Here is a 16,102-nt window from a genome sequence, read left to right as displayed (position 1 = left end):
GCAAACAACCACCGGCACTGAACCCCAGGGGTATCCATGGCAAAACTTTGTTTTTAGGATAAGGCCACTGGAATGTAAACAGCAGGGCTGGAATTTAAAAGAAGACTCCAGCTGTACGTGTCCTGCATAGTTTGATGCAATGGCAGACGTATTCCCACTGGGTGAGGATAAGCAGGTTTACTTACGGGCACCAAAAATGAAGATTCCTAAGAAAAACCTTGGATCCCACTGCAAATCCAAACCTTTAACACTCAGTGAGGAGAGGAGAGCAGGAAAGCAAACAAAAAACAGACGCCGTGTTGTTACTTTGTTGTTTTTATATAATTTTTACAATATATTTCTCTTCATTTGCATATTTTACCCACATCTGTAGCTTTCTTTTTACATGTTGAACTGAACTGGAATAAATCTAAAGGTTTGATATATTTTAACAACTGATAAAAATTGCAAAGTAGTAAACCCGTAATAAAAGAAATTATAAAACTTTTTAAAGTGTTTAATGAAAGCAAGTCAAAGGTATCATTACGAACAATGTGGTTTGTCTTAAACACATCATAGGTGATTCAGGCAGGACAACTATTTTATTTTATTTTATTTTTAATATTAGGCACATTTTTTTTTTCAGCATACCTGTTTTCCAGCCAGTTTTATACTACTCAATAGCATCATCACCTGCATCCAACTTGGAAGTGCTGGGGGGATTTTCAAGATGTGATTGATCATGAATATTCATTATTGGTATTCTCTTCTTCTTTATAACTACCAGGAAAAAAAAGAAAAGTGTTCCTTGTCTCTTAAAAATCCGTAATGAATGATTGAGTCGTAAGGCAGCAACAGATTCAGTGTCAACTCAGGTCACAGTCCTTCAGTTCCATCTAGTGGGTAGAAATAATATTTAGTGGACAACGTTTCTAGACAGTCCCTTCAGGGCAAGATGACTGACTCAAGGCCAGTTACTGCTGGTAGAGTAAGTAGGTGGTGCGCCTAGTAAGGAACACTGGCCACTCCTGTGTCATCCTTGCAGCCTCGTGTGTCTTCGTACAGAAAGCAAAAAGACAGTCCAACTGAAAATCGTGAGTATGGTAGAGCCGTCACAGGTTCTATGAATGGTTTATTTACAGTCTTCATCCCTGATGTGAAAAAAGAAAAAAGCCTTCTTTTGACTAAAACATAGGAAGATCTCAGCAGCATGCTACATGCCCTAGCAAATCAGCCCGTTGCATATCCTTGACTGCTTGGCCCTCGATTCCCACTGAGGCAGTGAATAGGAAGTCCTACTGCTCAAGAAGAGCAATTTCAAAAGCTCACCTGTCCCATTGATGCGACTCCCTAAAGCAGGCTTAGTAATAACATCTCGTTTTGGTGTAGCAACTCACAGAATCTGTTCACGCTCCCAGGAAGTGTGAACTCGTTGGTTTCTCACGGATGGGTCTCTCAGACACCCTTGCAGTGAGACTGCAAACTCCAATACATTACTCAGATGTGGGAACAAAATGATCCATGCGTTCAGCATACGCCACAACTCCGATAATTCCCTTCCCATCACAAGCTCCTTCTGGAAGGAAGAAGGGCTTCGACTTTCAGTTGCAGTATACTCAGAGAGGGGCTTCAGAGCAGTATCTCTGCATCCTTTCGGTCTTTGATAAATGGCATGTTTTTCCTGAATTCTGGCATTCTCACTTGCCAAGAGGGCCACTCCATTCCTGAAGGTAACGGCTTCAGCACAGCTTGGTCTTCAGCTTTAAGTCCTGATTGAACCTCATCCCCTGAAGCAGCACTCACTTTACACTCCCCTGGCTGAACAGAAAGAAGTCAAGACATCTTTAACTACAGCCCTAGAGGCTGAAGAAAAGGGAATGCATAATGCACAATTACATCTCAGAGGGAGACTGGACCACCCTTAAAGTATGTCCAGACCCAGCTGCTAAGACCATCAATTCAGAGGTCATCCATGGAAGTGGTGCTGCTGTGCTCATGGCACAGTGATATTTAGGCACCACTTACCTTTTCACCAAGCAAGGTCAAGAAGCATATTCCCTTCTCACAGAGCCACTGCCTTCACCCAACTTGAATCAGTCACCTAGACTCCACTACTGAAGTTTTTGGTTGCCTTTTTTTGTATTTTATTGTTGAAGTGGGGAAGGGAAGAAGAAAATAATTCTCACTGGAAGTTCTCTGAATTGATGGTTGACAAGACCAGCTATAGGTACTGCATAATGGTGTACAAAATTCATCCCTAAATCCTTCTATGTTCTTTGTAACTCTTTGGAAAGGGAATAACCAGTGTAGCTGAGCAGGAAGAAAGCCAATTTATTTCAACATAGAAGGTCTGCAATTCATTCCACCTTCATTAAGAGTAATGCAGTTATTGCTGTGTAAGACAAGACCAGATTGATAATTAACCCCCACCCTGAGTGCTGGGAGTCCAGGTTCCCACCATTGCTGAGAAGGACCTCCTTAAGCCACTAGTACCCAAATAATTAAAAGAAAAAAACCCTCATGAATAATTTCTTCAATGATCTTTGAGAAACATGCAAGTTCCTCAGTTCTTCATATCACCACTGCTTAGTGAATGGAGGCCTGCCTTTGCTCTCTGCCCTAGAATAAAGTACGATTTAGAATAATACCATCGGAGATAAATTAAGGTAAGAACAGATGATCCAGCTGATTGAATCAAAGAACAGGAGAAACATTAACCTCTTGCACAAGGATGCTCTGAAGCTGGAATTCTTTAACTGCTATGCAATCACCCGGCATTTGTTCTACAACCTGTAGTTTACCAATAATTAAAGTTCTTTTCCCTGGGTAGTAGCCTTCAAGGCAAAAGTAAACATGACAGGATTCAAGCGTGGACCATTTCTGCATCAGCCCACCAGATTCTGGTTTGCCTGTTTCACTCCAATGATACACAGGTGCTGCTGACTGCATCGTTCTAAGTTCAATCTTTTCAAAGCTTTCAGGTTTTATCAATCGTTTCCTTGGGAGCAGATGATACCAATGGGGGGCCTTCCATTCTCATACTTCAGCTACCTTCTTTCATTTACTTTCTTTGAATTTAAAAAAAAGGAATTGTTCTGTTTACTCTAACATGCTACAATATGTGCATACATAACTGTAGGCGACGCGTGAGTTACTTCAAGATGTGCTTTTTCATTGAAGTGCGCTTTTACTTTTACAAATTCTACATCAAGGTGGAAGGAAGGAAGGCTGCAGAGTGCTCATACACTGAAGCTGAAGGAACTTTTCCTGAACGGAGTTAAGATGTTTGTTCCAAGGTTCCTATGGACAAACTACTCTATCCCATGCACTCCGGCCTGAGCCAGTATTAAACATTCCAGAAACTTGTTGATTTGTTTGGGTAGTTAATGGCAAGGCTGATAGCAGCAATGTTTTTCAGGGCCTAGAAGAGAGAAGAAAAAAAGCTAAGTCATGTCACACATTCTCCCAGTTCAAAACTGTGAAGAAATTCTTCCATTAATTTAAAAGAAATAATTAATTAACCATCCTGTCTCTACCTGGTTACCTCCTGGTACTGCGTTTATTGTCACACATCCACACAGTTTCAGTGAGGCAACTGCGTTTTCAGTGGCTGAAAGATCACCCCCACCCTACCCCCCTTTCCATGTTTTGGCAGTTGAGGGGTCAATACAATTAAATTAGATAAACCCTATTGAACTACTTGTATTAGAATGAGTTAGTGTTCTTTCCCAACAGTCAGTTTGTGACACATCATCTGACTATTAAAGGAGAAAAGCATTTGTGCACAGTTCATCGCAGACAAACTTCAGAGGCCTGTCATGGTATAATAAATGCCATTGGGCTATCAGAAATTGTTCATTATTTCCATCTGCCATAAAAATATTACAAAAAACACATCTCCGGGGTTGTGCAATCTTGTAATTACCTGTGCTGTGCAGCGATGAAGATGATCTTCAGTATTTAAGGCAAGCAAATACTCCTGTAGAGATCCAAGCTCCTGCAGGCACAAAGCATTCAATGAGCACCAACACTTCTACCAAAAATATCATCCTACTAACGAACATTAAAATGCTGATCACTAGCAGTCCCTAAGAACCAAATGCATCTGAACTACACACAAGACTCTTGGACTAGAACAGAGTTTGTGATTACAGAAATCAGTTAGTTACAGACTGTTCATATGTAATACCCAAAATCAGCTGAAAGGGAACCACATTCAAATGCCTTTAAATTAATTATTTATTCTGAGAGGAATGCTGATTTAAGAGTGGCTTTATGGCCTACGCCTCAACTGCACAAGGAAGAGTCATGACTATTACTTACAGACCATGACAGATAAGGCAACTACATTCCCCTTAATTAGAATTTGCTACCAGACTCCACAAGAGAAAGCTGCTCATATTTCTAAAGCATACAAAAGCTCTGATGAACTTGGCCAAGATAAAGGAAAAATGCATTTAGTTTGACACTGAACTACATAACATTCCCCAGCACTGGGGAGAGGAGAGAGATAAATAAAGGAACTGCTTACAGTAACTCTGTTTTCTGTAACAAAAAAGAGTTCTGCAAGTGCACGATGAAGAGGAAGGAGAATACCAGGCTTGGTCACATCATGACACAAGTTGTTTTCCATATGGGTGAAAAGCTGCCAAAGTGGCTTCAACAAGGTGAGGTCACAGTCCCTGAAAAAAGGTCATTTAAATGAAATAGTGAGTAACCATGATCTTAAGCCTATTCGTAGGAGAAAACAAATCAACCGTCCCCTCCCCCCCTCCAATTTAAGGGAACAAAAACATGCATTTCTGACAGTTAGATGTATAAAGCAAGGGAGAAAAACAAGAACCATTTTAAATCCAAATTCAGTCAGGTGTTTCAGCACAATGAATTTCATTCTGAATCAGTGAAGTGAAGAAAACCTTATCTTCATGGACACATCTAAATGGCTCTTCTAAAATCGAGTTGCCTCCTGAAATGAGGACTTTAAAATAACTACATACATCATTTTGCTCAATGCTCTAGCTCAGCTGCTTGGAATTGTACAATATCAGCCTGCAGCACGGGGCAGCTGACATCCTGGTTTAGGGCAGACAGATAATTCTTTACAAACAGCTCCAGTCCTGCCTCCTTCCTACTCCCGAGTTAAAGCAAGCCAATTCAAATGTCACTAATTATACAGACAGAATGATAAATACAGTTACATAGAGGGGAAAGAATCTATCAGAATCTGTCATCAGATTAATACAAGGAAAGTATAAAATATAAGCACAATGGAGACTTGATCTTTCACCAGTTAAATTTGTTGTCCACAGGACAAAGCAGGACAAACTTTTTTAATTTTCTAATTAAAAAAAAAAGAAGCTAAAAGAACTTGAAAATATCATAAATTTGTAATTACAAATAAAAACAAAATCAGTTTTTCAGACTTTGATGCAGATTGGTGTACACAAAGAGGTAAGCAATGGTTCTATGTAATTGTCCATTTTTATTACTGTATGCAAGTACACTTTGACTTCTTTTTATCAAAGTAAGCTGGTAGAATGCTGTCATTTTATTGGTTTTGTTTGCTCTAAACAAAGAGGGCATAACTGAGGTGTCAGCCGTGATGTGCTAATGAGTTAGTGCAACAATACACTTTTTCAAGACTTTAAAAACTCAGTATCTTTTACAACATCTATTTTCAGAAATACCCAGGCCATGCATACTTGAGCACTATCACACCTATCCTTTCTGAAACTCAATTACAGGCTTTGCAGTGGTACAACTATAATAATCATTAAAAAGTTATTTACTTGATTAGTGAATCAGATTATCATTTTCACCAGTTTATGATTTCATCCTCACCTTAATTCTGGAGGACAACTAATAGAAAGAGAATCAATTTCTAGAAAATCAAGTGGAAACTGTTTTGTTTTGTTTTTTCCTGTTTTGGTTTATTAAAAAAAAAATAAAAATGGCAAAAAACAACAACAAAAACAAACAGCATACAACCCTGCCTTCCAGTGTACAAGGCAGAACAGGGCGCTTACCTCTGGGCGCTGCATTGCACAATCTTCAAGAGCAAGTGAATAGCCTTCAAACGCTGGTGACCAGTCTGGCGGCACGCTACCCCAACCTGCCATTCCCAGATTTTGGCCAGCGGGAGGTGAGGAACTACCCTTTCCTCAGACAGCATCTGCTTTAGAATTTCAAACCCTGGTAAAAAATAAAATTAAAAAAAAAATAAAAATCAAACAGCTATTGCTTTCTAGGGACTCATTTTGCTCATAAATGGTTTTCTCCATATATTGAGCATTGCTCTGGCAAGCAAGAATAAAAATAAAGAACAAAAATCTGAGATAACTCCAGACTACAGTCTGATATACCCAGTCTTTTCTGGGACTAAAATTAAGTAAAAAGTTAGCAAGAATCCTATCTGAAATTGAAGTTTTGCCCCCAAGTAAGGAAAAACAAACACAGGTCCTCAATATTATGTGATACTCAGTAGAGTTTTGCTGATTACAAATCACCCACCATCCTCAATTCTATTAAAAACATCTAAACTCTAAAATAAACTAACAAAGCCCTCCATGCTATATCTACAAATTAGACCCAGAAACAGCCTATTCTAATGGACAACTACTTTTTAAAAAGACAATTAAAATGATATCTGTTTCCAATTATGGCACCTGGGAGTGCTTACTAAATCCTGTGTGTAATTACTGTCCTATAACGAGGCTTTGAATGCAAGTAATGTTATTATAATTGTTATCTCCAAGCCCCTATAAAGATTTGGTATTTCTGGCATACAGTCACAGCATAGGAGCCATTAGCCAAGTTGCAGCTTGAACAAGACAAATTACATATTTCCAAAATTCTGAAGGAAGCAGATTTAAAAAAAAAAAGCCAACAACAACAAAAACAGATAAACCCAAGTCTGTCAAAGCTTCTGCAAAATAAATCCAAGAAGTCCTTTCAGTTACAGTCTGAACACCACTCACCTGTCTGAAACCTTCCAAGATGACCTGCGGTCACTGTAAACTTATAACCCCACTCAGTGTTACTCATGTCAGAAGTAAATCGGTAATACAGCGTGTCTCCTGTGTATGGGGGAAGGGAGAAAATACACATTACTACTGAGTTAGTTTTGCTATCAGAAATGCATTTTGTCATTAAAATAAACTAATCCTAGATATTGTCATTCAAGACAGGTCATTTTTTTTCCCTCTAATTATGAAATGTGCAGAACAGGAGACTGAAGCAAAATACAGAATGATTTCCACTGTATAAAAACACTTGCAATGTCTCTTACATTTTTGTCAACTACATAAAAGATGAGGGAGTTAAAGAACACAACCAAACTTCACTTTTCCCACTTGTGTAATGGATCAGTTATGATTGACGAAGAAACAACCTCTGAATGGGCAGCCAAGTTCACAGTCCACTAAGCAAAAGGGAAAAAATTGTGAAAGTAAAGTTGCGTTACTCTTATGTGTCAGAAAACAAAATTGCAGACTTCTACATTACAGAACAAAATAGTTAGCCACCTGAAGCTGGAAGAACTACCAAAATGCTTGACCAGTTTACAGTTGTGCAGTGGGACATTCAAGAAGTTTTTGTCATTGTAGTTATCTACAGCTTCACAAAGACGACTACTGGTAGTTAGCTGTAGTGCTAAACAAAACAGATCTTTATCTGTTGTGCTCTGTAACGTCAGATCTGGCTAAAACTTACAATTTCCTTCTTTTCCATTGAAAAGTCACTCTGGGCAGACATGCTAGTTTTCACTGGGTGTGGAATTTTCTAAGTTTCAAGTGGAGGAAAGACTTCAAAAACATTTGAAGAAAACCAAAACAAAAGATTTTAAAAATAATAATAATAAAAAAATAAACAAATCCATTCATTTTCCCCTTTTCACTATGAAATGGAGTCACTGTTCTCTCCTATTCCTACACAGCAGTGACTGCCTGGAGAAAGCCCTGCCATCAAATGTAAAGCTCAGAAGCTGCCTTCAAGTGCCTGGATTCAGCTAGACCCTGCTGAGTGAAATCACGAGCCTCAGTCCAGAGAGCTGTAGCTGGAACTGAAGTTTCACAGGGTGAGACTCAAGTTTCACAGCCAAGGCTGCTCCAAAACAATGGGCCTCAAAGTTCAGTTTCCTGGCAAACCTCTGCAACTACTTGGGAGGAAGAAGAGGAAGGAAAAAAAGTTCATAAAAAATCCAAAATATTTCTACAGAACAGACGTTGATTTCCAACTTGCACCCTGTAACACAAACTCCTTTGCTGAGAAAGTTCCTAGATCTATTTACAGCTACTGACAATATGCAATGTCAAGTTTCCAGCAATGCCACAGAGCATTTAACTCAGTAGTTTAAAGCAGCTTAACATCAGAAGCATGAGATCTGTGCTGCTTTCTCCATACAGCCCCTCAGATCACTGGCATTTGGTACCGTGTTATCAAAAACATGCTTACAGAATACAGACCAAAGTTGTCAGTGAAGGGACTGACTTTTTCAGCTATGCTCAGTGGCAACAACTGCAGACAAGGCATTGGCACTCTCTCTTTATTTGCTCTGAGCACTAGTGTAGTACGGAGACGAGAGATAAGCCTATCTGTTTAAAAAAAAATGTGCTTCCTGTGGAAAGTAAGACAAGGCAGAAACAATGTAAGTGAATATCATGCAGAACAAGGACTGTGTTGGAACAGAATCAAGATCAAAATTTGTTTCCAGTAGCTAAGTGCTTGCTTTGACTGAGGTGGGGAAGAAAAGGTCAGAAATAAAACAGTATGGAATGTGTCAAGTAGCAAAACAACAGATAAGCCCACTTCAAAAAAATAAATGCAGGAGATGCCTGTGAGAGCAAACACACAGGGACAAGAAAAGGAGGTTTTTCCCTCACACCTCTCAGTAACATCTGCATTTTCAGTAGTTTCTCTCAAGAGTGCCAGGTACCAGCAATTCCCAACACTTTTGTACTTTAAAACACTGCATGTTCACCTGGAAGCTCAAAATCGTTCCATTTCTGCGGAGACCCACTGAAGCTGTGCCGATCCTGCTGGAAATCACTGCTGCTGGACATGAGCAGCTCATCACAGCCTTCTTCTGTATTACACTGAGAGTCAAATTTGATTGAGAGGTAGATAGCACCGGGAATTTGAACTTTATCCTGAGAAATAAACACGTTATCTTTGTATACTGTAATGCTATATTACCAAGAAGCTATTTAACTTTCACCTTACAAACAGAAGTGGTATAGAGAATATTACAGTACCTCCATAGCAAGAAAAAAAAAGCCTTTGTTAGTTTAATATGGAACTAATCTAACAAATGTAAAGCATGTCCTGTTGCTTGCACTAGATATTGAGTGCAAAAATTAATTACTAGCAATGCTAGTGGTGGTATTCGTTTCTGATATTGATTGTATTGCCAGATCCTAAAGGCTTACATGCCTTTAAAAATAAAGAAGAGAAGAGTCTTAGCTGCAGGGAAGTAAAAATCCCAATGCTGCCCAGAAGCTGTAATTACTTACCAAACTCTATTTGCATGAGCATGCTCAGAAAAATGCATTCAAACAATGTCAAGAAAAGAACAATCACAAACTGTGTCAGAATATACTCTAAAATGAGAAATACAACGAAAAAAAAAAAAAAAGGAAAAAAAGAAAGATTCCACTCCTAGCTTTCACCTAACAGCACAACAAAGTAACAGGCCAATAGAAACAAACACTTGGATGAAATGTAGAAATATTTGCTCATTAAGGCCCTGATACCATTTAAGTATATGAACTGCTTCAAACACATGCATATTAAAACCATTTAAGTTATGGGCTTTTCATATGATCAAATTAGTATATTAAAGTGGCTACTAAAGTGCCTTAGTGAACATATTTCTTTGCAGGGCAAGTCTTCAGCTATCTTGCACTGACTTCAAAAACAACAGGTTATTTCGCAGGTACTTCAAGCACAGAAGTCCCATGGTTATACACGTGGAACACAGCCACATTTCTGCTTCAAACACCTTGATATTTTTCAGTCTTCAAGTCATGTAAGCCCACTGCAATAGTTATAACTTACCTCAAAATTTGTATTGTTGTTGTAAGGATGTTTAGACTCACGCATCTGGACTGCCATCCCAGGTTCCTCCATGAACTGGCAAGCTGTCAGCGCCATCGTTCCCAGCATGCTCCCACTGCATCCATGCAGCACTTTCTGCAGAATCTGAGGAGAGGCAGCACATTGTGTAAATGCAATGTGCTATCTAAGCAACATCTGCAAACTTACACACTGATGACTGATACATTTCTAGTTGTTTAACATTTCAGAGTAGAGAATCCAGGTACCAGCAAGAAATGAGACAAATTCACATGTCTACAAGCACCTAGAGGTGCAGAAGATTTTACTTAGTCCTCTGTTTCAGACCTTTCGGCCTTTAAGTGATAAAAACGTGACAGCTACTACCTACGTCTCTTTCCATAAATGCTAGAATAAAGGTTAATTCACAGTGAACTGAAGCTGTAAACAAGGAAGGTCATTTAAAAACTTTGTTAACATGCTAAACAGACACTTTTACCTTCCATATCTACAGGTTTCAATTTGAACAGAATGCATCCTATATTTTAGTCTTCAAAATGTACAAGTACACATATAAAAAGGAAGGATTAAGTATTAGTCAAATGGTTTCAGTGTTTGAAAGAGCTAAATGCAAGAGTTGTATCATCAAAAATACACATAGATGCCGTTCAGTCTACACATTAAGTAATAATTCAGAACAACCTTAACTCTCCACTGTTTCTTATTTTTCAACAGTGCACAAAAGTTCTTTATCAGGAGTCCTATTACTCAAGGTCCTTTACAGGTCGTTCTAGCAACCCATTGCATTGCCTCACCTGTTATCTCCTCCAATAAAACTAGCCATATTAGCTCAGGCCAAAAGTTTCTCCTCCAAATCAGCCAGTAATAGATTTTTTGAGAAAAACTAATATAAAAAAACACAGGAAGTACACAGCATGGTTCCATGAATACATTCTTTGCCTCCACAAACTTGTAGAATGGCCTAAGTCAAAGGCTACGCCTTTGTATTTTATATGCCTTAACAGATTTTTATTACATCAGTTCATCCTGTCATTTTCTGATCCTATATAAACACCCTGTGGTAACAACTTTAATGACATACTGTGTCAAACACCAGCTCTTTTGGTTTGTTTTGGACTTTCCACTGACTACCTTAATCTGACACTCCTTTGTTTTCTTACCGGGAGGGCCAGTGAATAAGACTTGATGTTTACTTTTTCTATGTTGCTCATGATTTTAAGACTATAGAGAAGGAGGAACAGACTTTTTATTATTTCTCCTCCCTCAGTACCCACAGGACAAAGATCCAGGGTCAAGAAAACTAGTTGGTTTCTCACATGGAAGTTATTCCATGGCTATAATAATCCCTGCCACTCTTCTGCAGACCTTTTCTAGTTGTACTGCATCTTTTCCTTAAAATGAGGGAGTCAGGTTGTGTGGTGCAGTCCAGATGAGAGCATAGTATTGGTTCAGTGGCATACTGATGCTTTCAGTTTTATTTTTAATCCCTTTTTTGAAGATTTCTAGCACTTGATTTGCTTCGACTGCTGTGAAGCATTCAACTGATATTTTCATTACAATATTCTATTATAATTCTGAGATCACTTCCACCACAGTAACACTCAGCCCATCAACGGCGTAGCAGGTATTACAATACACACACTGAGATCCAACAAAAATCAGCTTTCAAAATGGACTGCCTAGTTTGCCAATTTCTCTACAAGATTTATCGCCATGTAACTGAAAGTGTCGTCTCCAAGGAGCTAGTTTTTTTCATTTTCTGTTTAAAAAAAAAAATCAGTACATTAAGACACTGACAGATTCTGACTGCTTTTTCAGAACTAATTTAAATTTTGGAGTTTCAATTTAGCTGAAAAAAAGAACTGCACGTATTTTTGTTAGTCAGAGGCTTGTGGAATGTAGGCATAGGGCTTGCTCACATGCACAAGTGAAATTCACTTACTTTTTCCCATAACTGCTTTTCCTCTAGCTGCATAAGCATGTCCAGTATGTATGTCATATGGGCTGGGCCACTAAGATCTAGGATTTCCTCATTTATTGCCACATCATCCGGCCACTCGGCTAACAGCGATGCCAGCACGTGCCTGGCATAAAGAACAGCAGTTGCCTCATTTACACGATACAAGTAGTCCCTCACAGACTTTTTGCTTCTGGAGTCCAGCTCCTTATGCAAGAGTATGGAACTCTTAGTGCGACGCTGCTTGGCATAACTAAGCTGAAGATCACTCTCCGTGTTAGTTATCAGTTTCTGGGCAACTGGATTGGTTTCTTCTGTTGCTTTATCACAGAGCACAGGCTTTGACTGAAAAAGAAAGAAAAAGTTTGAATATACACTCTCAACAATATCCTTCCTTGATTATGTTTGGATATCTGACTCATCCATCAGACTGCAAGCTGAATTTACAAATTGCTGTATTTTACATACAGAAAATTATATGATCAAAGAACACAAAGTACAATTTCTCATGTACTTAGACGGACGAAATTTCTCAAAAAAAACTGTTTATATCAAGAGACTTCACCATACACTGATACTTTCATGATTGTACATATGATCAGGAACAGCAGTTAGAATTCTAACCTGAAATGCTAATTTAAGCTGAACTACAGAGGTAAAGCAACATAGTCCCACACTATTTGTGACCCTAGAATAAAATCACAGAATGATGCAAGTTGAGAGGAATCTTTGGAGACAATTTGGTCCATAAAAGACCTGAAGCTGAGCCATATTCAAAATTATATTAAGTTCCTCAAGGCTTTGTCCAGTCAAGCTGGGAGTGTTTCCAGGGGTGGATATTTGACAACTCCTGTATGAACTGTTGTAACATCTAAAATTTTTTCTTCTAATTACTTGAAACTACTTCAGGTAGTCCTCAAACCAGTTCACTATGCAACTGATATAAAATTGTGCTGGTGATACGACCTGGCCAGGAACCTGCACCCAAATAAAGCAAAAAACTGGATAACCACACTATTGAATATAAAACCTCACCGTTGCAAGTGTAGTGTCTACTCTGCAAAACAACATTACTTCCTTGTTCTGCTGCAGTTACTGTAAGATAGCATTGCAATGGTAAAACAGTAACTGCACAAGCTTACAGCAATCAGATACAATCTCTCCTGTATAAGGAAAGGAAATCACAGCATGCAATCATAATTTGTTCTCCTGACCTGAGAATCAAGTTCTCTTGCTTCCTTACATAAGAATTTAAAAGGAAGAAATGCTTGCTTCTTGTTGCATCTGCTCATTCATTTTGACATAAAACATTAACAACAGATTACTCCAGTTGTTAAAAAAAGCACCCTGAAGTTTCTAAACAAAACTGAAGTTACTAAATGCCGAAACTAATTATTTATAAACTGTGCCTTTTAGTGGAGACATACACACCAAACATGGTAAGATGATCATATCTGTATCTACTGCTTTTGAACTCTGCTCCTCCAACCTCAAACGCTTGCTGGGTTGCCATTTCTGAGCCAGTGTTCGGATCTTCTCATCTGTTGTAATTACATCTCCATCAAACCTTAAAAAAAAGACAAAAGAAAAAAAAACATATAAATGTGTTTGAAATTAATGCAAATAAAATTAACACCATTAAATACAAATTAAAGTCTTTCCACTGCCTGTTTTAAAAAGATTCACTAAACTCAACCTATTTTGTCACATTATGTTAAGTAGCTTCCCTGCTTGAACAAGTAGAGGGTTTAACATGACATAAAATCACTCATCTCTATGAAAACACAATGGCTCCAAGGCATGCTTTGATTACTAGAAGTCACATGAAGGTCTGCTCATTCTTTCTCAGGATAACTTAGAGATATAGTAGACCTACATATGGGAGTTATTGAACTGAAAAGAACATGCAGCATATTTCAGAAGATGGTGACTTGTTTCCATAATTACAACTAAAACTCAACAGGAGTTCAATTCTTTACTTTTCACACATGTAAACCAAGTCACATACTTGAAACGATTTCTATTCAGCACCTTGCACATTTTAAGTTACAACCTCTATCTTACAGTAACCTTGTTTTTGATTGGACCCAGTCTTTCACATACCTCTTTTGAACTTCTAGGAAAAAAGAATCTGTTCTTTTCATTTGCAACTCATACATGGCTCGAAGAATATGTAGAGGTGCATTAAGTGCATCATGTGTCATCTGAAAGAGATTTAAAAAAAAAAAAAAAGACATTTCAGGCAAAGATGAAAAATGTGTTTCTTTATGGGAGACCGAGGTATTATTTTCTATTTATCATATGCATTAAAAATTAATGAATTTAATAATATCTGAATTAGTAGAAATGAAGAGTAGTTTAGCAAAAACTTTTATAACGATTTTACAGCATTCATTATTGTGTTCTCAGTATGAAGTTTTATTTTCTGTTTCCTTCCTTTTTATTTCTTGAAATCACAGACCTACAGAAAATAAATCTAGAAGAAAATCAGCCATACAAACTACCAAATATTTTATGCAATTAGCAAATCTATAGTGACTTCCAAGGAGGAAAAAATAAGTACCAAGAAACATATTTTGGTGGCTTCATCCAAACCCTCCAGAGGATCAAGTTTGTTCTGCTCTAAATCAGCAGAACCAACAACGGATTGCTCCACATCTTGATCTTGTTCCCTTTCTTCCAGTTCAGTATCCTCACGTTCAGCCAGGGAACTGATCTCTTTCTTTGAGGAATACAGCATTATTGACAAAATCTATACAGAAAAAGGTAGCATATGGTGTGACAGCTGTAGATATCATTAGTGTATCAGCAATCAGCATTTTAAGAACATTGTAAGACTTGGACAGAGTTTAGCACATACTATTCTAAAAGGAAACAACACCTAAATCAAACAGAAAACAACAGAAAAGGAACATGAATTTAAACCATTTCCCACTTCACAAATAAGTTACACCTTCCAGGTTACTAAAGACAACTTCAGTAATTAGCCAAAAGCATAAAAAAATTGAGAAAATATTTAACCATTTCAGAACATCAAAGGTTTCAGGATTCTTAGACAAAGACAGAAGAGAGATAACTATCACTAATAAGCTAGAGCTGCCCATACACACTCTTCATGCCCATGATAAAGCACAACTAATGATTGAACCACTTTTATCTTTCTGCAATTAAATATTCAGAAACAATGCACCCACATACGTATTGATGTCCCTATATCGCACAGCAGTAATATCTTGCACATGCCAGTGAGTAACACAACGAATATTTTTCTTTTAGATTATTTTTTTTTTAATTGAAGAATGGAATCTTCAAGAATAGTCTAAATAAAATTTATAAATGAAACTGAGTAGGTGATTAATGCCTCATCTTCCAAAATTCTTTCAAACATGATCAGATTAATTAATATCAGCTCCATCTTTAATAAAGTTAGACTATTATCTATACAATTATGACAGAGAAAGGAAGACCCAGGGATACAGGAAATGAACATTTTTTCAAAAATATTCCTAGCACTTTCTTCATAGAAGGAAAGTGCAATGCCATTAAAATTTCACGTCACCCTGTGAAGCTACATTTTGCAAGAAGTCAAAAGCTTATTTTCTCACCTCCAAGTCTCTGAGAAGCCAGGTCTTACTGAAGCCAGTTCCTTTGCTACATTTCTTCACAAGAAGCTTGAGTAAACCAGACTGAAGAAAAGCAGCTTGGACCTCCTTAAAACCATGAATCTGCACATACAGACAGACAACGTATCACAATGCTTGCCAGGCCTTAACACACAGCCTATCTATAGTACAAGTAATTTTCCTTTATTTCCTTAAAAACAAAAAACAAGTAAAAAAAAAACACAGAACCCCACTTCAGATACTTTAATAGTATAAACCATGACACACCGTACTAACTGTATGTCTGTTTTGCTCTGACTGTCCAAAACACTACAGACTTCTCTCATCATATAAATTAGGAATAAGAAAAGGGGCAAGTGAGTTTCAGTCCGTGAAGCATTATCCCTGCAATTTCTTCATCAATTTTCATGAATGATCAGCCCTCACAGAGGAAAAACAACCCAACTTTAGACTCACAAATGCTGTGTAATCT

General features: G+C 37.9%; 1 protein-coding gene across 3 annotated transcripts in view; it reads right to left on the bottom strand.

Moving 5' to 3' along the window:
- Positions 1-312: 312 nt before the first annotated feature.
- ZZEF1 (zinc finger ZZ-type and EF-hand domain containing 1) overlaps positions 313-16,102 on the bottom strand; it is a 59,838-nt gene continuing 44,048 nt past the window's right edge. Inside the window, exons 44-56 of one of the 3 annotated variants that reach the window (XR_014619044.1) lie at positions 15,613-15,732; positions 14,571-14,759; positions 14,111-14,211; positions 13,439-13,574; positions 11,993-12,352; positions 10,033-10,176; positions 8,957-9,125; positions 6,957-7,055; positions 6,006-6,171; positions 4,511-4,661; positions 3,905-3,976; positions 3,114-3,400; positions 313-1,797 (exon numbers count right to left, since the gene is read on the bottom strand). Coding sequence is in view for 2 of the 3 variants with exons in the window: in XM_084299710.1 (XP_084155836.1) it covers positions 3,326-3,400; positions 3,905-3,976; positions 4,511-4,661; positions 6,006-6,171; positions 6,957-7,055; positions 8,957-9,125; positions 10,033-10,176; positions 11,993-12,352; positions 13,439-13,574; positions 14,111-14,211; positions 14,571-14,759; positions 15,613-15,732 (1,782 nt within the window). In the remaining variant the exon portion in view is untranslated. Of the gene's footprint in view, positions 3,401-3,904; positions 3,977-4,510; positions 4,662-6,005; positions 6,172-6,956; positions 7,056-7,322; positions 7,400-8,956; positions 9,126-10,032; positions 10,177-11,992; positions 12,353-13,438; positions 13,575-14,110; positions 14,212-14,570; positions 14,760-15,612; positions 15,733-16,102 lie in introns of those variants that run through there. The other 2 variants (XM_084299710.1, XM_084299711.1) reach the window with 2 other exon arrangements.

Source organism: Netta rufina (assembly GCF_964035555.1).
Source record: "Netta rufina genome assembly, chromosome: 21".
In the NCBI taxonomy this organism is placed as follows: Eukaryota; Metazoa; Chordata; class Aves; order Anseriformes; family Anatidae; genus Netta; species Netta rufina.
Note: the sequence above shows the minus strand (reverse complement) of the source record. Positions and strands in the feature narration are given on the sequence as shown.